Source organism: Arachis hypogaea, chromosome 9, assembly GCF_003086295.3.
Source record: "Arachis hypogaea cultivar Tifrunner chromosome 9, arahy.Tifrunner.gnm2.J5K5, whole genome shotgun sequence".
NCBI classification, from domain to species: Eukaryota; Viridiplantae; Streptophyta; class Magnoliopsida; order Fabales; family Fabaceae; genus Arachis; species Arachis hypogaea.
The window spans coordinates 447,541-468,194 of NC_092044.1; the positions used below are offsets into that span (position 1 = coordinate 447,541).

General features: G+C 29.5%; 2 protein-coding genes and 1 long non-coding RNA gene across 3 annotated transcripts; 1 reads left to right on the forward strand and 2 right to left on the reverse strand.

The window, feature by feature from the left end:
• Window positions 1-1,854: 1,854 nt before the first annotated feature.
• On the reverse strand, window positions 1,855-4,706 carry LOC112709714 (uncharacterized). Its single transcript, XM_025761618.2, has 5 exons — window positions 4,457-4,706; window positions 3,747-4,115; window positions 2,946-3,089; window positions 2,575-2,780; window positions 1,855-2,208 (listed from the first exon to the last, which is right to left on the reverse strand). Exons 2-5 carry the CDS (start codon window positions 3,986-3,988, stop codon window positions 2,045-2,047), a joined length of 756 nt encoding a protein of 251 aa, XP_025617403.1. The 5' UTR covers window positions 3,989-4,115; window positions 4,457-4,706; the 3' UTR covers window positions 1,855-2,044.
• Window positions 4,707-10,056: 5,350 nt separating this feature from the next.
• On the reverse strand, window positions 10,057-12,648 carry LOC112709713 (heat shock 70 kDa protein). The gene is made up of 2 exons (XM_025761617.3): window positions 11,460-12,648; window positions 10,057-11,305 (listed from the first exon to the last, which is right to left on the reverse strand). The coding sequence occupies exons 1-2, from the start codon at window positions 12,352-12,354 to the stop codon at window positions 10,221-10,223; spliced, it is 1,980 nt and encodes a 659-aa protein (XP_025617402.1). The 5' UTR covers window positions 12,355-12,648; the 3' UTR covers window positions 10,057-10,220.
• A 4,192-nt stretch (window positions 12,649-16,840) lies between these two features.
• On the forward strand, window positions 16,841-17,734 carry LOC112709715 (uncharacterized). The gene is made up of 2 exons (XR_003156524.3): window positions 16,841-17,117; window positions 17,409-17,734. It is a non-coding gene; the product is annotated as an uncharacterized lncRNA (long non-coding RNA).
• Window positions 17,735-20,654: the final 2,920 nt, after the last annotated feature.

Here is a 20,654-nt window from a genome sequence, read left to right on the forward strand (position 1 = left end):
TACTAAAACATATGGTTTAATTATAATTATATTTTCTCTTTTATGCATTATCTTAAAGAGCGATAACTACAATAAATAAGTAAATCAAACGTTATTGGGTTGATCTAGTGATTAGTTCACTAATTCGTTTAAGCAAGTGTTGAAAATTCAAATTCCGTCTTATATATGCAGCAACTCATTAGTCAACAGCAAACTTTTAAATAAAGCTCAGTACCACAATGGATTAATCCTTAATTTATCGGGTTGGAGAATATCGTGAAAAACAAAAAATTTTCCTATACATAATACATTACAGGCATAAGGCAAGCACCGATTGTATTGAAATTTGAATTGAGGTGATAACCTTGAAAAAACGGTTTAGCTTCTAATTATTGTTCATCATATAATAAAACAATTTAGTGGTAATATTATTTATTATAAATTATGTTATATATATACATAAAATATCAATCATTAATTAGTTATTTATATAAAATATATGTCGAAATACAAAATATATGTTAAAACATGTAAGATAATATATATAATATGACTAATTTAGCAGTTTAATATTTTAGGTTCATAAAATATTTTTTATATACTATTAATCCTAATGTCTTAGTTTGAACACATTTCATATATACGCATGGTTACTTTGAATTCAATTCAGCATGTGGGAACACTACTGAAATGGAACAAGCTAAGTCTTCCAATTTGTCTTGACTAGAAATAATTCAAATTATGTACCTACTCAACACTTGTTTGTCTTGAGCCTTGAAATAATCCAAGAGCTATGTGCAATTAGTTAACTATGATGTATAGACGCTAACACATGACATGATATGAGATATACGAACACACAAATTTTAAAATTTTATAAGACACAGGATATGTCATATATAAAATATACAAAGCAGTGGGGAAATTTGAAACAAAAATTTAGGGTGCAAAAATTTAATATAAAAATTTAATAATAATATTTATATTAAAATAAAATTTATAAAAAATTGTTAAATCAAAAATTAGATTATGTTACTCACAAAATGATTTTACATTTTTATTTTATTTGATGTGTTGTGAAAGCCAACAAAGACTCACTCAGTTCAATTTAAATCCAACATATTTTTAAATTGAACCTGAGTGCTTTAAGTCATAATAATATTTTTGAGCCAACTAAACTATTTTTTATTTTTTGAAGTACTACTAAATTTTTTATAAAAATTTTGGGAGCCCATGGCTCATTATTTTAATTAAACTCCGTCCCTGATATAAAGTATTTTAAATTACAATAAATTTTTTATATTTTATTGGTAGTAACATAAAAAATAATTTTTTAAACTGTTTTTAAAGTTTTCTTTTAACTATATAAAAGTATTTAAAATATTTTTTATTTTAATAAATAATAATATATATTATTTTTAAATTTATTTTAAAAATACATGTCCAAAAAAAAGATTATTAAGACAAACAAAATGTCAGTGCTTCATAATTAGTCAATAACAAAGCATGCGAAACCGTGTTTCTACTACCCAATTGGTAAAACTCACAAATGTCACAAGTGAGTTGATCATGATTTGCAAGGAACTGATTAATTTCACAAACATTTTCGCTATTATGAGATTATAGAATGAATTATCACTATATAGAACAACCATCTTTCATTCTTTTGAACATATTTTATTCCAAAATAAGAATATGTAAAGTAAATATACTTTCTCTTTAATTCCAGCCTTCTCTCCATCATCAAAATTTTTAGTTATTCGTATAAAAAAATGAGCTACATAATTATTAGATCCTCATTTATAACTCTCCAGGAAAGCCATATGATATGTACTAGAATCAGTTTTAGAATCTATGGAAGTACAACATGAAGAATCACACAAGAAGCTACATTTTGGCACAAATATTATAACTTTATAAGAGTACAACACCATTAACACCAGTACATAAACTTTCCTAGCAGAAGCAAAATGTGGGTGGATCAAAATCACTTAATTTCATGTAAATTGGAAGAAGAAGACAAAGATCTACTTAAAAGAAAACCACATGTTGCCAAAACAAAATGCTAATCACTTGAGGAACCATCATCGTCACAATCTTCGTGATCGACGACAACTTTCTCTATAAACTTTCTCCGAACTCCTTCAATGACAGCTTCTCTTGATTGCTCATTTCTATTTTGACCATCGTTTAGTACAGGATCCGATTGGCACAGAATCAATGCAACACCTGATTTTTCATCATCAATGAATTCAATGCCATAAGTAAAATTATAATTTATATAGAAGAATTTATATGATTTTACCAGCAAGGTAGCATAGACATTGTTCATATGGTTTTCCATTTATGCTAGGGATTTCACAAGGCATGAATGCTAATAGAATAAAAAAGAACAAAAACTTCCTCGGATGGAGTACAATACTGTATTGGATATAGGAATGATATTGAAATGGTAGAAATTAAGAAAAATAACAGTATTAGTTAGTTGAAGGTAACATAATTTGTTAGTAGATTAAAGGATATTAATATATTGAGCATCAGCAGTGATCAAAAGTATGATTAGAAAAATAATAAGAATAGCAATCTTGTAAATACCTTCAGGAGTGCATCTTCGTCCAAAACTACGCATGCCAACATAGTTTCCTTTGACTGCTCCATTGTTGTATACCAATACGGTGGGCAGATTTCGATCCGGATAGTTGGGAATGCAGTCAGTTGATATTATCTTGACAAATTTTGTTGCAGGATATCTTGTAGCCAATTCTTCAATGCATTGCATCAAAACCCCACATTCAGCAATGCTGTCAAAAATAAAGTACAACGGATTTCAGCAATCAGCACAAGAAGCATAACAATAACATTAAATAAATTTGGATCACCCAAGTAATTTATAGATACTATATGGGGACGTGTGGTGTGCAGAAACATTTCCTGTAATTTGAACTTAGAAATGTCATGTAGCATACCCATCTTTGTAAAGGATAACAACCACCCAAACATCAGAGGGAGCTTGTGAAACTTCTCGAACGAAATCAGATCCTGAAATGGGAACCACAGATCCAAACCTCAAAACTTTAGCTGCTTCCTTCATCTCAGCCAATCTCTTCTTCCTATTAAAGCACAATGATTTATATCATAAGATATAGAATAAAAACAAGACCTAATCTACTTACACCTAATTCATCATTCATTCCCATGCCAAACTCCCAATCCAAATCTTAACGAACTAACCAGATATTAATATAAATAGCCTATTCCATATCTCCATCAAGGATATTGAACTCGAGTTTATGAAGTCCCTAAATTGAGTTTGCGAGTAATAATTCACAAATTCAATTTTATCTAAGCTTCATGACTTCAAATGAACTCTAGAGTTTGATATCCTTGTTCGACATTATTTGTTATGAACCTTAAATTCATCAAACTGAAGCAAAACAAACCATAATTACCGAACAAATTTCAATCAACAAAACACAATCTACCAACAACAACAACAAAACTACATTGATCAAATGACACCAACAGTACTATTTCATATATCATATCTACATTTATTCCATGTATAATTAAATCTATTTAAATAAATTCTTATAAGTATTATCCTTTATCTAACCCATTCTTCTAACTTAAACCTTTACAGGCCTCCTCCGTGCCTATACCAGCTAAGGCAAATGACTATATCATCTTTTTCAATAATAAGCCTCTTTCTTTAATGAAATACAAATCAATGTATATAAAAATAAATGCAATAATGCAAAACACCCAACCTGTACTCCTCAAGGAAGCGATCATCATCGAGATCATCTTCAAGGTCTTCAAGTTCATCCTCATTTTTGGAATCAAGCCAAGCCTTGTCTTTGGGAAGGGAATCAGGATCAGGGGCGGCGGCGAAGGGCGGAGGCTTGAAAGCCGGCGGTTTCTCAGGGAGATTGCCAAGCTTCCTCTGAATGTCATCCCATTGGGTTGATGCTCCTTCCACATCTTTGTACACAAAGTGATAATCCGTCATTGTTTTGTGATGTTGTTGTTATTATTATTATTATTATTATCTCCCTAGAAACCTCTATGGCCTTGATGGTAGTTTGAATTACTAAAAGTTTCTTATATGGCTGAGATTCTGATTCACTCCTATGACTCTGCATCCAAAGTAACCGAAGAAGCAAAACTAATTGGTTAATATCCAAAAACAAGTTTTGAATTCAACAAGTGTATAACAACACACCCGTAAGAACAACCACACATCAAAATCTAAGGATAAGAATACCAACTAAATGTCCTTGATTTTGAAAGACAAGAAAAAGGAATCAAATGGAAATAGAGATCATCAATTATCAATTAAATAGCAACGAATAAACAATGTAAAGATGAAAATGAATCAAATCCCCAAAAAGTATGGATTTTGAAAACAAATTCAGAAACCTAACATTAAATTATCAATTAAATAGCAAAATTATTCAGAAATCAAATAGAAATTTACCAAAACAGATCCTCGACGTTAGCGGGAGCGGAAATGGAACAAGTTTGCGGTGGATCTGCGGCAGCTGAGAGAAAAAGTGGAATTGCAGAGAGAAAAAGTGAAAAACTTGATTATGTTGCAATGGGGGATTAGGGGGTTTCAGCTTTCAATAGGATATGTTTTAAGGAAAAGTATAGGTACCAACATATTATCCGTTAACTTCTGCCGACTCTTATTTATATTTGTGTTTTATGGAAATGTGTTTGTAGATGTGTTTAGTAATTAATATATTTTAAATACATATATAAAGAGACACATCCAGAAAATATATCTATAAAGACACTTCAGTTATAAAAAAGACATTTTTATTAGACACATCTACGAACACACTTTGGAAAAGTATAGGGTACCAACATATTATCTGCCAACTTCTGCCAACTCTTATTTATATTTGTATTTTATGGAAGTGTGTTCGTAGATGTGTCTAATAATTAATATATTTTAAATATATATATATAAAGAGACACATCCATAAAATATATCTATAAAGACACTTCTATTAAACACAGTTATAAAAAAGACATTTTTATTAGACACATCCACAAACACACTCCCATGAAACCCAATTATAAATAAGAGTGGGCAGAAGTTGGCAGATATGCTGTTGGTAACGTAGCGGAACCGACACACTTTTATAAAATACAATTATAAATAAGAGTTGGTAAAAGTTGGCAGATAGGTTGTTGGTAACGTAGCAGAACCGCTGTTTTAATTTTTGGGTTCATTTTCTTTTTAAAATAGATTGATGGCTAATATATTCTGAAGAAAGTAAATAATTTTTTTTATATTATTAAATTTATTCTATCTCAATAATATAAGTTAATTCAAAAATTATAAATATTTGCAAAAAAGTGTTTAAAAGATACTGTTTTTTGACTAATTAATATCTCTAATATGTAAGATCACATTTGTGAAATGAACAAAAATTAAACTTACTAAATTTTCTATGAATCTACAAACACAAATTTTAAGTTTAACGATTTTTTTGTTCTGCAAACCATAAATATTTTTCTAATTATAATATTTCTATGATCCTAATTTTTTAAAAAATTACATAAAATTTTTTTAATAATAAAATTTTGGTATCATAGTATTCTTAATCTGAACAAAAATTTATTCATTTAAAACATAACCCAACAACAATTAGTTTACCATAAAAAATAATCCAATAATTTTTTTTCGGTATTTTTTAATAATTTTGATCTCACATTTAAATATACATTTAACACTTTTTCTACAGGTATATTAGTAAATTCAAAATTTATAATGATAGAATAAATAAAAGTATGATATAACATGATCTTTATTATTGTAAATATTGATTTGGTAAAAATTATTTTAAATTATAATTTATATTATAGAAAGTATTGAAATACATCAATTTATAGTTCGAGTGTTGCGTGTTTTTAAATTGCAACAAAAAATATAAAAATAAGTCATTAAAAAACTATCATGTCTACAATTACCTAAGCTTAATTGTCACTGCTCAACATTTTCTTAAATCCAAAGTTTACTGTTATTATCCAAGTTTATTGTTGTTTGCATTTCCATTTTCAAGTAGATTTTGTATCACATAATTGTTAATTTTATATATCTCAAATTAATTTTTGATAATTAATAAAAATTATGATTTAATAAATTTATAAATTTTCATATAATATTTTTAAAATTTTTATAATAATTTTTTTAAATTATATAAACACACTATATTCGAGTCAAAGAAATCATATAGAAGAACTAATAAACTGCTACTCAAAAATATTTTAAGTGTTCATCATTTTAATTCTCATATTTCATTCTTTTATTTTGTAAAATCCCTTCTAATTTCATAAAAGAATTATTTAATTTTAATTTACATTTATACTTGTATATCTTATATCAAATTATCGAATACATGTCTAAAAAGTTGTTACATTTGATATATTTTAAAACTAAATCTCAAATTTTGGTACACTAAATGAATATATATATATATATACCAACTATTGATAATATCATATTAATAATAAAAATATTTAAATTAATAAAAAATTGAGTATTAAAAAAAAACTAAATCTCAAATTTTGGTACACTAAATGAATATATATATATATATACCAACTATTGATAATATCATATTAATAATAAAAATATTTAAATTAATAAAAAATTGAGTATTAAAAAAAACTGTCAATAAGATAATAAAATCTAATAAATCAATAATGAACTAAATATTAATACTCACTTGACGATGGAGTAATTTAAACTTGTATTATAATTTAGAGACTTGAACCAAAATACAAAGAATGACTTTTTAATACAAAGATTACAATAAAAGCTTAAAAGTGTTTCGAGTATGAGAGGATGTGTGTAAAATTGCGGATGATCTACAACTCCCTCCCCCTCCCCTTTTATAGTGGGCTATATCTTGTATTCTTTTACATTTTAACTCTGGTTTTGCTAATCCGTTTGCTCTTTCTGTGGGCTGATTCAGAAGCTCTATCTCCGAATTAATATCTTCTGTTCTAGTTTTTTAAAAACTGATATATGATTTTGTATTTTTGCTGTGATTCTGTTAGAATTCTGCTGATGACTTTTGTTCTTTTCTGCATGCGATGTTTTTGTTGCTTTATGAGATTGTCTTGACACCTTCTCTCTTGACTTTGTACAAGTGTCTGTTTTCTGATTTCAGGACTCTTTTTTTTTTTTACTCTTCAAATGAATTTTGGGTATCTAGTATGTACAGTCTTAGGATGGACTGGACTTCTTCATCTTCGTCTGTTGGTTCTGCTTTTATTACTTTTAGAGAATTATGGATCTCTTCTTCTGAGGTGACCGCTGCAAAGGCAGCCATCATTTGTTTTTTTATGGGCTAGAAAGCGAGCTTCTTTTTCGAATGATATTTTTTCGAACCCTGCACTATAGCTTAGGGGTTTTGCTCTTTTTTGAGTTATAATCATCCAATTATCAATTGCTCTTTTACTAATTAGGTTCATGTCAAATTTATTCCACCATTTCACTTTTATGTTTCTAATTAAATATTGTGCGCTTGGAGTGTCTTTATATCCTGCGGAATCATATTCCCAGGTCATTATCTAGCATATTCCCATAGTGGAAATGAAGGAAATCAACTTATATCCATCCAAAAATGATGTTTTGTTTTTGAAATATTCATAAGTCATCTGGCTTCTTTTGAAAAAAATTGCTTCTATTGGTCCAAACTCTTGAAACCATATATAGAACCATTTAAAAAACTGTAGAAAAATTCTTTTTCGGAACCATATGAACCAAGAGTGGAAATTTGGAGAAAGATACGGGACATTCTATCATGCATCTATATAATCATAATAGGATAGTGTTGTGGTTCAAATTTTTTAGTAAAATTTTTGTACTAATTTATAAGCAATTGCTGCTATAGTCATACTACACATTAGATCTAAAATGGCTTGTTCACTTAAACCATCTAAATTCCATTCTATTAATTCGGATCCGGTAAAATTATTTTATACTAGCTGTGTTCTTTCTTTAAGGCTTACGTCAGCTGGGGTTGGTCTTGGATAATAATTTCTTAGCTTTGGATAATACTGATTCTTATGTGTCATTTGGATAATGCTGATTCTTATAAACTTAAGTTTTTCTTTTAATACAATAGAAATTAACAAAATGACACATAAGAATCAATATTATCCAAAGCTAAGAAATTATTATCCAAGACCAATCCCGACTGACGTAAGCCTTGAAAAAAGAACACAACTAGTACAAAATAGTTTTATTGGATTCGAATTAGTAGAATAGAATTTAGATGGTTTAAGTGAACAAGCCATTTTAGATCTAATGTGTAGTATGACTATGGCAGCAACTGCTTATAAGGCAAAATGAACTACTGATAGAGAAGCAACAGTCATGATCACACAAGGGTTCATGGGACAATTAAAAGGACGATGGAATAACTTTTTAACTAAAACCAAAAGACCAATCATAAGACGCCCCAGCAACCTTAATTTTTACAATTATAAAAAACTTTCTAGGAGACCCAAATATTTCTAAAGATAGAATAGAAACCCAACTAATGAACTTACGATGCCCTACAATGTATAACTACCAATGGTATAAAAATGTTTTTATTTCTAAAGTTATGATGAGAGATGATGCAACAGCCCCTTTTTGAAAAGAAAGATTTATAATTGTCCCACGAAAATTTTTTTTAGAAAAAAAATTTACAAAAACTACAATCTTTATTCGGTACTCAAATACCATATGAAGGTCTAACTTTTGGCCAAATACATAATATAATAGTACAAATCGGAGTAAAAATATACACTGACACTATATTACAAGAGAAAATACGAAAAGAAAATATGAGCAATAAACAAGAATTACAGGGATTATTTTGCAATAAACTAATAGATAACTTGAAATGGAGATTTGGAAAAAAGATATATATTTGTTTTAAATTGGTAAAGCTTGTTTGGATTGATGACATTCATTATGTCGTTGAGTAAAGGCCTTATGTTGGTTGTATGTTGCTGATGGAAGACTATGTGATTTGAAAAAGAACTCTGGAATTTAGTTTTTTCCAATGAGATATTAGTGTTGCTAGTGTTGGCTTCTTTGTTTGTTTTAGTTTTGTTGTATGGTTTATTTGAATTCTTGGTGTTGTCTGTTCTTTTTTGACGAAAAATTGATGGATATGGTTGTCCTGTAAAACCCTCTTTTTGAGAAGTCTTCAGTTTTAGCCAACACTGCAATGATGATGAATTTCATGCATGAAAAAACAATAAACAAAAACAAGCATATAGAAGATGGAACCTCTAAAATGCATGGTCCCTTTGGTGAGTGAAGTTTGGTTATTACTTATAAGAAAAGGCCTTTAAAAAAAGTGCAAACATGTTCATTGCAGTTCAATGCAGGTATAACATGATTTGATGATGACATAGAAGCCATTTTGGAATCAATTGGGCTTGACATAGGTATTGTCTTCTCTAAACTTGGCAATTTGACATCTTATCATTTGCTCCACATGGGGTTGAAGTTGAACAAACATGTGGCTACTATCCAAAATATGTATGATGAACTTGCAGGAAGTGAAACATTCATATTGATAATATTTCGAGCCATAGGCATGTCACTGCACAAGTCAATATTGCTAATGTTTTCAGCAGAAAACAGAACATAGACATGAAAGAAAACCAATTTAAAGCCAATAACAAAAGCACAAATTCTCCAAAGGTTAAAGGTATATGTTCCTCAACAAAATGAAGCTTCTTTTCTCCTTTACCATAAACTTGCTCTGTTTTCAATCTAAGATATCTACACTTCTCTTTAGCAATAGAAAACAACAACAATAATAAAGCATTTTATCTAGCATGACATTCTCCATGGCTTGTAGAGAGCAAAAGGCAAAGTCATAGTTCTAATCTCAAAATAAAATCCCAATTCATTGTATGTAGCAATGGAACAATTTGCATTAGCATGGGAAATTTTAGTACTAAGTACAAAAAAAACTGATTCAAGTAATATTTCCCATCAGGCACAAACACAATAATCAGATGGCAAAAAGAAAGACTAAATACTAGCAGTAATTTCAAAATTATTTTATCTCTATATAACATAAAAGGATATTTTACATCTCACAATATTATATTATTATTATTATTTTTCTTGTGCACAACATTTTCCCTTTCTAAAGCCACACAACCTATAATATAGTAACTCAAATGAAACATAAATTGCATTTCCATTTGTCTTAATCAACTTCTTCAATCTTAGGACCAGCACCATTGTTGCCACCAGATGAAGCATTTCCATAAGATGCACCATCTGCACCACCTCCCATAGGCACATCACCAGCACCAGCACCACCTTGGTACATCTTGGAAATGATTGGATTACACAAACCTTCCAACTCCTTCAACTTATCTTCAAATTCATCCACCTCAGCCAACTGATTCCCTTCAACCCATTCAATAGCATCATTAACAGCCTTCTCAATCTTCTCCTTATCAGAAGAATCCAACTTACTAGCAAACTTCTCATCCTTCACAGTGTTCCTCATGTTATAAGCAAAATTCTCCAAATTGTTCTTAGCCTCCACTTTCTTCTTCACTTCCTCATCCTCTGCCTTATACTTCTCTGCCTCTTGAACCATCTTCTCAATCTCTTCCTTGCTCAACCTCCCTTTGTCATTAGTAATCGTGATCTTGTTCTTCACACCGGCCGTCTTATCCTCCGCCGACACGTTCAAGATTCCGTTCGCATCAATATCAAAGCAAACATTGATCTGAGGAACTCCTCTCGGCGCCGGTGGGATTCCGGTTAGCTCGAATTTCCCTAAAAGATTGTTATCTTTGGTTCTCGCCCTCTCCCCTTCATAGACTTGAATTAGCACTCCTGGTTGATTATCAGAGTAAGTAGAAAAGATCTGTTCCTTTTTGGTAGGAATTGTTGTGTTTCTTGGAATCAAAACCGTCATGACGCCGCCGGCGGTTTCGAGTCCAAGGCTGAGAGGAGTGACGTCTAAGAGCAGCAGATCTTGAACCTTCTCGTTTCCTTCGCCGCTTAATATGGCGGCCTGAACCGCAGCGCCATAAGCTACAGCTTCGTCAGGGTTGATGCTCTTGCAGAGTTCCTTGCCGTTGAAGAAATCTTGTAACAGTTGCTGCACTTTTGGAATCCTTGTTGATCCTCCAACAAGAACCACATCATGAACTTGGCTCTTATCGATCTTCGAGTCCCTTAAACACTTCTCCACTGGCTCCATGCATTTCCTGAACAAATCCATGTTCAATTCCTCGAACCTCGCTCTTGTGATGGTTGAATAAAAATCGATACCTGTCAATACAAATTTTAAGTACTCAATACATTCAAATAAAGCTGATAGTTAAGAGCCAGTTTGATATTTAATAATATTTAGACTCTTATCTATCAGCTTTTTAAATAAAAATAACTGTATATAAATTTTTACAACATACAAATTCTACTTTACCTTCAAAGAGTGAATCGATTTCAATGGTGGTTTGAGCAGTTGAAGAAAGAGTCCTTTTGGCTCTCTCACAAGCAGTTCTCAACCTCCTAAGAGCTCTCGCATTCGTACTAATATCCTTCTTGTGCTTCCTCTTGAACTCCGCCGCAAAATGATTCACAAGCCTATTATCGAAGTCTTCACCGCCCAAATGGGTGTCTCCGGCGGTGGCCTTCACCTCAAAGATCCCTTCCTCGATGGTAAGAAGCGACACATCAAAGGTTCCACCACCGAGATCGAAGATCAGAACGTTCTTCTCGCCGGATCTCGAAGCCTTCTTGTCCAAACCATAAGCAATGGCTGCAGCTGTAGGTTCATTGATGATCCTCAAAACATTGAGACCAGCAATGGCGCCGGCGTCTTTGGTGGCTTGTCTCTGAGAATCATTGAAGTAAGCAGGGACAGTGACCACAGCGTTCTTGATAGTGTGACCAAGAAAAGCTTCCGCAACTTCCTTCATCTTCGTTAACACCATGGAAGAAATCTCTTCAGCTGCAAAGTGCTTCTCTTCGCCTTTGTAGTTGACGACGATCATAGGCTTGTCGGCGGGGCCAGGAACAACCTTAAAAGGCCAGTGCTTCATGTCGGCCTGTACGGAAGGATCGGAGAACTTGCGACCGATGAGACGCTTGGCGTCGAAGACGGTGTTGTGAGGGTTCATGGCGACTTGGTTCTTGGCTGCATCACCGATGAGACGTTCCGTGTCAGTGAAGGCAACGTAGGAAGGCGTTGTTCTGTTGCCTTGGTCGTTGGCAATGATCTCAACGCGGTCGTTTTGCCACACTCCGACGCAGCTGTAGGTGGTGCCGAGGTCGATGCCAATGGCTTTTCCTTCTGATGCTGCCTTTGAAGAAGCCATTGTTGTTGTGTTATACCTTGTTACAAGCTAGGTAGTGATGAATATGAATGAGAAAGAAAAGAGAGAGCTATGCGTGTGTTCAATTAGCGATTGCGTTGTGTGAATGATGGATGCATGGGAAGGAAGGAGGAGGAGAGAATAAGAAGGGAAGAAGGGAAGAGTGAAGAAAATTCCAGAGAGTTTTTCTTTGGGACTAAACCAGAGAGTTCTCGACAACGCTAGACACACACAGAAACAACGTGTAAGGATCATTTCATTTTTTATTTTAGAAAAGTATAAACAATCAACCATTTTTTTGAATAATGTGTGAATAATATCAATTAATAAAATTAAAAAAATAAATTTAATTAATAGTATTAAATTAAAATATAGTATATTTTTATTTGATTGGTAATTATTCATATTATTTAAAATAATTATTATTTATCTAACTATTTATTTTTTGTTTATTTATTCATGTTTAATAGAGTTTATATTAAAGATAAAATATTTAACATTTTTACGAATACTTTTGTAATTAATTTTAATTATTTTTGTGTATATGTTTGTATTTAAAATTTTATTATCATTATTAGCTTAATAAAAAAAAGTGGTATATTTATTTCCTTGATCAGAATTTAAAAAAAAATAATTCAAACACCTTTAAAATTTATAGAAAGTAAATTTTTTTAAAAAAGAATATAAGATGATTTTTTCCCTTCTAAATTAATAATAGAAGGATATTTCGTGAAGTCATATTTGTCCCCCAAATTAGTCTAGGCATTCTGTATAATGTTTTCATTGGGCCTAGGCCCGTTAAATTCCAAAATAAGAAATTCTTTTTTTATCACAAACTTAGTGATTAACAACATAAAATACTAAGTAAGTAGTTGATGGGGTTTTTTTATTTTCTTGAGTGAGATTTATTTTCCCCTTTAGCTTAGTTTATTTTGGTCTTAAGATCTTAGGGCTTTCCTTGTATTGGAAAAAAAAGTGTTAATCGCAATTTGAGTTAGATTAGTGATTAATTTATTCATTTAAGCATATAAGCAAGTGTCAAGTCTAAAAAAAAAAAAACATATATTAGGCAATAATAAATTTTTAAATGAATTTTAAATTCAGAGCAAATTAATAAATATTTATTTAAGTCTAATTAATTACTAAAAAAATTTAAAACAGAATTATCAATTAAGAAAAAATTGCCGGTCTAAGATCAATTTATGGAATTCGACCAATAAATTAACACTAAAATAAATTGTTTACAAGTGCTAAAATCAGTAGCATATGTATATATTTATTAGTATGAATCATTAGCATATCCATTAGCGTGTCTCTATATATATTATCACGATACTATTATAAATTATAGGATACTAATTATTTATTAATTTATTTGTTTATTATCTATAAAGATCTTGTAGATTGTATCATTTTTACATAATTCAGATGTGTCTTTTTTTTCCCCCTTAATTCCCTGTTGTTGTTTCTAAAAAAATCACATCTACAATTATATATATATATATATACTTAAATGAAAAAAAAAAGGGAGCAATTCCAAAAGCATAGTGGAGAGAAGAAAGAGACAGCAATAACTGTTTCTTCAATTTCTCATCTATCAAACCATAAGAGATATGAATGTCACGTTATTTCTTCCATTAGCCATATCAACATTCCTATTCATCATTATTTCAATCTCATCTGCTTCCACGGACACACCCTTAACCTATACCAATGGCCAACAAGCACAACAACTTGGTATACAAATTTCTTTAGCATCTTTTTTTTTTTAATTATTATTATTATTTAAATCCACTAAAATATTGTTCAAAATAAACTTGAAATTAGCATGTTGATAATTGATAATTTCATATAAATTGCTCATTGTAACTTGATAATTTGTTAGAATATAAATACAAACATGTATAAGTTTATTTTGAACATTGCAATTACAGAACAATTTCCAATAATGAATAGTTAGTTATTACATTGATATGATATGATATAATAGGAAAACTAAATGGAAGCATAGATGATGAAGGCAAAAAAAGTTTGGATGAAAAAGTGAATGAGAAAAATGTGAGTAAGCTACATAATGTTTCAAAGATAGGAGGTGGAGGAAGAGGGGGTGGCGGAAGACGAGCAGGAGGAGGTAGGGGCAGCCGAAGACGAGCAGGAGGAGGTATGTGGGGCGGAGGACGGACATGGATAGTCGAAGATTCCGGTGGAAGAGATTGTAGAAATTCAGTTTCTAGATTTTGGATCTTATTACTAATTATATTTGTAAGCTTTGGATATATCGACGTTGTTTTTTTTTTATTAATTATTTTTGTTAGTTTTATAATTTTATCAATTTTTTATAGAAAATAATTTTTAAAAAATAATATAAGATTATTTTCTCCCCTCTAAATTAATAATAAAAGGATATTTGGGTACAAAGAATAAAATAATAAATTAATGAGAAGAGTTTTTACGTTTCATAATAAATAATATACGTTAAATAATTAATTAAGAAGATATGTATCGTCTTACTCTTTTTATTTTTATTTTTTTTAATATATAATCAACTTAAAAAATTCAATGGCTAAATCCCGAAATGCACTCTTCTCTTCTATTTTTCCTTTTTTTTTTTTCCCTCTTTCGGACCAGAGAAATTCTCTCCTTAAATATTGGATCACACGGTATAAAAGGGTGTTAACTGTGAAGCATTAAATAATGGGAACTGCAAGACAAATAATCATCGTCTTGAATAATATAAACAACTACTAATTAAATAAAAATATATTACAATCTAATTTAATATTATTAATTAAATTTAATATTAATTTATTCTTTTAATTTTAATAATATATATTATTTACACATTATTCAAAAATATTGTTGATTATTTATACTTTTTCTTATATAATACCATGACAAAAAAAACCATTAAATAATATTAATTAATTCACTAATAATTTTTTTGGCTATTCATAGTATTCTATAGTACATTAATTTGTCTCAGATTTAAATTTATATTTTAAAATTTTTTTAAGTCCCATTTTAATCTTAGCTAAAAGTTTGTTTTTGGGAGTGTGGTTCAAGAACCCTAATTCTGTTTAACCTGAAAATGATCTTTTTAATTGTTAACAAAATTGAAGCAATAAAATGTGATTTTAAATTTTTTATTATTTTTTATATTTTTTTGGTCTATTTATAAAAATAATGATAAAAAATTACACTTTACTCTCTCAATTATTAAAAAAAAATTGAGAGAATTTATTATTCTCTTATAACATAACTCAGACTTAGCTAGAATTTAAACTGGTGTAGCTTGTTTAAGAGACAATCTTATATGCCACTTACTCTAGGCCTTCTCTACAATTCACTAATATTAAATACCAAAAAGGCAAAGTCATATTTGTCCCCAAAATAGTCTAGGTCTTCTGTATAACATTTTTATTGGGCCTAAGCCGTTAAATACCAATGGCCAATACGTTGGCTTCACAAAAGCCACATCCCAGGTTCGAACCCAGCTACAGCTGGATAGTGATAAAACCTTTAGTGTATGTAAATGAATGTGTTATGTCACTTAAAATTGGAAATTGTTCAATTCATCAACAAAAAAAACAACATAAAATACAATTAATTTAGATTGGTGGAATAGTCGGCTCACTCGTCCACTTAAATAAGTATCGAGGTTTAAATTTTGTCTTATGCATACAGCAACTCGTTAACCAGCGACAAACCTTTAAATGGAGTTAAATTAATTTTTGATCTGATAAATAGCTTACACCACTGCTAAAATTCAAACTTGTATGGATTTAGTTTGAGGCAAATATTTTGGTCACTAATCACATGTCTCAGCCACAGGTTTTTTTTTTGAGAGTCTTGAGTGGAGTTTATTTTTCCGTTTAGCTTAATTTATTTTTGTCTTTCTTAGTCCTAAGGCTTTCTTTGTATTGAAAAAAAAAATGCTAATCGCAATTTGAGTTAGATTGGTGATTAATTCATTAGTTTAAGCATATATGCAAATGTCAAGTCCTTTTATTTTTTGCTCAGCAATAAATTTTTAAATAAAATTTAAATTCATAGCAAATTAATAAATATTTATTTAAGTTTAATTAATTACTAAAAAAGCTTAAAACAAAATTATCAATTAAAGAAAAATTGCCAATCTAACATAAATTTATGGAATTCGACCAATAATATAATAAATTAACACTAAAATAATTTGTTTACAAATACTAGAATCAGTAACATATGTATATATTTATTAATATGAATCATTAGCGTATCAATTAGCATGTCTGTATATTTATTATCACAATACTATTATAAATTATAGGATATTAATTATTTATTATTTTTATTTGTTTATTATCTATAAAAAAATTGTAGATTGTATCATTTCTACACAATTCAGATGTATCTTTTTTTCCCCTTAATTCTCTGTTCTTGTTTCTAAAAAAATCACATCTACAAATATATATAATTTTTTCTATCCAAAATGAAAAAAAAAAAAGAGCAATACCAACAGCCTATCCAACTCCAAGGCTTTGCGAATTGCAAGCTTTGGAGTTTGGACATTATTGTCAAAGCAAATAATAGAGGAGAGGAGAAAGAGAGAGTCAGAGAGCAATAACTTTTTCTTCAATTTCTCATCTATCAAACCATAAAAGATATGAATGTCACGTTATTTCTTCCATTAGCAATATCAACATTCTTATTCATCATTGTTTCAATCTCATCTGCTTCTAGCGACACACCCCTAATCTATACCAATGGGCAACAAGCACAACAACTTGGTATACAAATTTCTTTAGCATCTTTTTTTTTTTAATTATTATTATTATTGTTATTGTTATTATTATTATTTAAATCCACTAAAATATTGTTCAAAATAAACTTAAAATAAATTGGCATGTTGATAATTTGATAATTTCATGTACATTGCTCATCGTAACTTGATAATTTGTTAGATTATAGATACAAACATGTATAAGTTTATTTTGAACATTGCAATTACAGAACAATTTTCAATAATGAATAGTTATTATTATGTTATAGATATGATACGATATGATATGATATGCTAGGAAAACTAAATGGAAGCATAGATGATGAAGGCAAAAGAAGTTTGAATGAAAAAGTGAATGAGAAAAATGTGAGTAAGTTACACATTGTTTCAAAGAAAGGAGGGAGAGGGAGAGGGAGAGGCGGCGACGGTGAACGAGGAGGAGGAGGCAGCGGAGGGAGTACATGGATAATCGTAGTTTCCCATGAAAAAGATGATGAAAATTCAGCTCCATCATCATCATTATTATCAGTTTCTAAATTTTGGATCTTACTACTAATTATATTTGTAAGCTTGGATATAACAACATTGTTTCCCTTTTATTAATTATTCTTGTTAATTCTATAATTTTATTAATTTTTTAATTATTACCTTTTTACAATTTTAAAAGTTTATAATTAAATTTTTATATAATTTATTATTTTTCAAAAAATTATAGACACATTAATTTTATAATGTTTGTGTTTATTTATAAAGCACGGATATTTTGTTGAGTTGCTATGTCCAACACGCGTGTCTGCTGTGTTCAACTGTATCTTAATAAAAAATAAAAAATTCTTCTTAGGACACACTTGGACACACCTAAATATCATCACGTGTCAGCGTATCCAATCTTATTCTTAACATATATTCTTGAAATGAATTTAGATGTAGTATATATTATTATTTATTAAAATAAAAAATATTTTAAATACTTGATATAATTAGAATAAGACATTAAAAATAATTAAAAATTTTAATTTATATTTTAATATCAATAAAATATCAAAATATCATTACAATTTATCTAAAAAATGCTTTATATTTTATATGTGTATGTCTCTGTGTCGATGTATTCCGTGTAGTGTCCAGTGTTCGAGCATGATAAGTGTTTATATTTATAATTCATCTAATATCAAATACAAAAATAAATATCTTTAAAATATTTTATATTTTTAACAAAAAAAAAATTCAAAAGTCCTAAGGTAACTAAAATGTTTATCTATTATAAGAATTCAATTATAAATTTTTAAACTAGACAAGTCTCTAAAATTTTAAATATTAAACATTTTAATTTTTTAAATTTTAAAAATATAAAACATAATTTGTAATGCTTATTTATGTTAGCCAATATAATCTTATTTAATTTGATTAAAAAAATGAAGTATAAAAGAGTCTCTCCCAAAGAGTTTTAAAAAATTTTCAAGTAATTTTAAATTGAAAAATTTGAGCTTCTCTATGGTCTATAAATATTATATATTTTGATCATTCGGCCAATATATAAATGATGCTTATTTAAATTGTAATTTTTTAATTATTTGTTCTATTTCTATTATTTGTAATTTAAGTTGAAGATGAACAAAATTGCCTAATCAATATGTCCTGTAATACATTGTCAATTATTTTTATTGCAATTGAGGATGATCATTTTGTTTGTTTTTCATGCCCTTGACAAGATTTTTGTTATACAAAATCACAATTCTATTCTATAAGTGAGGGTGGTCTTATTATAATTTTACCACAATGAAAACGCCACGTATACAACCCTAAACACGTTAATGAGGATATCCGGTGAAACAACGATGGCGATGAGTGGGGCTGGTGGTCGAAGGAACGATGGCGACAAGAGCTCGGAGGGAACGATGATGTCCGGGGAGGAAGAGATCGACGTCGGTGAGGGAGGCTGGTGGGATAAACAACGGCAGTGGCAGCGACGGTGGTGGAAGAAAATTATTCATGAAGAACTTAAGGATTGTTTTAGACGCCGTAAGGTGCTTTTAAATTCGGAAAAGTCTAGGAGGTCAGCAATTTTATTGCATTTTGGCCAGCATGTAACCAGCAGAGAAATGTGAGCCATTAGATGAAATTTCACACTAATCTCATACCATCAAATCATTATTGATGGCTAGTTGATTGCTGCCAATCACAAATATTGCTGCCCTAGCATTGCTTTTTAAATTCACCGCACACTTTATTTTTTTTTTTTTTGTGTTCTGCTTTATGCTTTTTGTTTTACTTTACGTTACTTTTACTGCATGCTCTATTGATAATGCAGTTGAAACCTTTAATGGCAGAGTATGGAAAAAAATAGATAATACCATCGATGTCAGGTCTTGTGGGATGACTACTAAACAGGTATCATCATCATTTATCCATATTTAGGTGTGTCATGACATTTTAATTTGTTTATTTTAGTTATGACATTGTTGTTGTGTGTGTGGATGCATTGTGGTTTTGCTTTGTGATTATTTTATCATAAGATTCTTAGATTGTGACTCATAATTATCTGTGATTGTTAAGTTCCCTGTATGAATAATCATAGCTGTTGCCTATCATAAATCATCCAAACTATTAATGATATTGTTTCTATTTTTTTTTATAATTGGCATAAAGTATTTTATAGTTTTGACTAAGTATTGTATTTAAATATTTTTTTCCTATATTTCATGTGGTTTATATTTTCTCATTGATTATTTACATTGGAATTAATATAACATGCTAAGATTCTATTTTAATGGATTTATCCAGAAAATTGGTACATCTCAGAAAATCAGTATATCTCAAAAAGCTGTTGCATTTGAGGCTTAAGTTGTGAATATTACATTATTACTTAGGCTCATATGTATATTTAATAAAATTATATTTATTACTATTGTTTGTTAATTTTTACACCTAATTTTGGATACTACATCATTACTTGGAAAATGTTAAATTGTGATCTAGAGATAATCAGTGTTACTTCAATAGTTAGAATTCTGTAACTAGTTGGTTATACTTATACATCAAACCCATAATGTATTATTTATATTTTGCCAATATTTAGAAATTTTAATTTATTGCTTTTGTTAATTGATAATTTCATATACATTGCTCATTTTAACTTCATAATAATATGTTAGAGTATAGATGCAAACATGTCTAAGGTCATGTTTATTTTGAACATTGCAGTTATAGAACACTTTCTAATAATAAATAGTTATTGTTTATGTTGTTGATATGAGGGGGAGGGGGACACGGAGGGAGCGGCGGAGGACGGGCGGGAGGACTAGGACGGATCATCGGAGCTTATGGTGGTGGTACAAATGTTGGTAGAAGAGGTTCTAGAAATTCAGCTCCATCATCATCATTATTATTAGACCCTAGATTTTGGATCTTAATACTAATTATATATGTAATCTTGGATTTAGCAACCTTGTTTTCCTTATACTAATTAGGTGTAATTATTCTGTTAATCTTATAATTTTACTAAATTTTTAATTATTAAGTTTCTAGAGTTTTAAATCTTTAT

Coding starts and splice junctions, on each gene's coding strand:
- LOC112709714 (XM_025761618.2), bottom strand. CDS start 3,988: ATGACGGATTATCACTTTGTGTACAAAGATGTGGAAGGAGCATCAACC. Junction 2,781..2,945: donor GTTATCCTTTACAAAGATGG/GTATGCTACATG, acceptor TATTTTTGACAG/CATTGCTGAATGTGGGGTTT. Junction 2,209..2,574: donor ACGAAGATGCACTCCTGAAG/GTATTTACAAGA, acceptor ATGAAAAATCAG/GTGTTGCATTGATTCTGTGC.
- LOC112709713 (XM_025761617.3), bottom strand. CDS start 12,354: ATGGCTTCTTCAAAGGCAGCATCAGAAGGAAAAGCCATTGGCATCGAC. Junction 11,306..11,459: donor AATCGATTCACTCTTTGAAG/GTAAAGTAGAAT, acceptor TTGTATTGACAG/GTATCGATTTTTATTCAACC.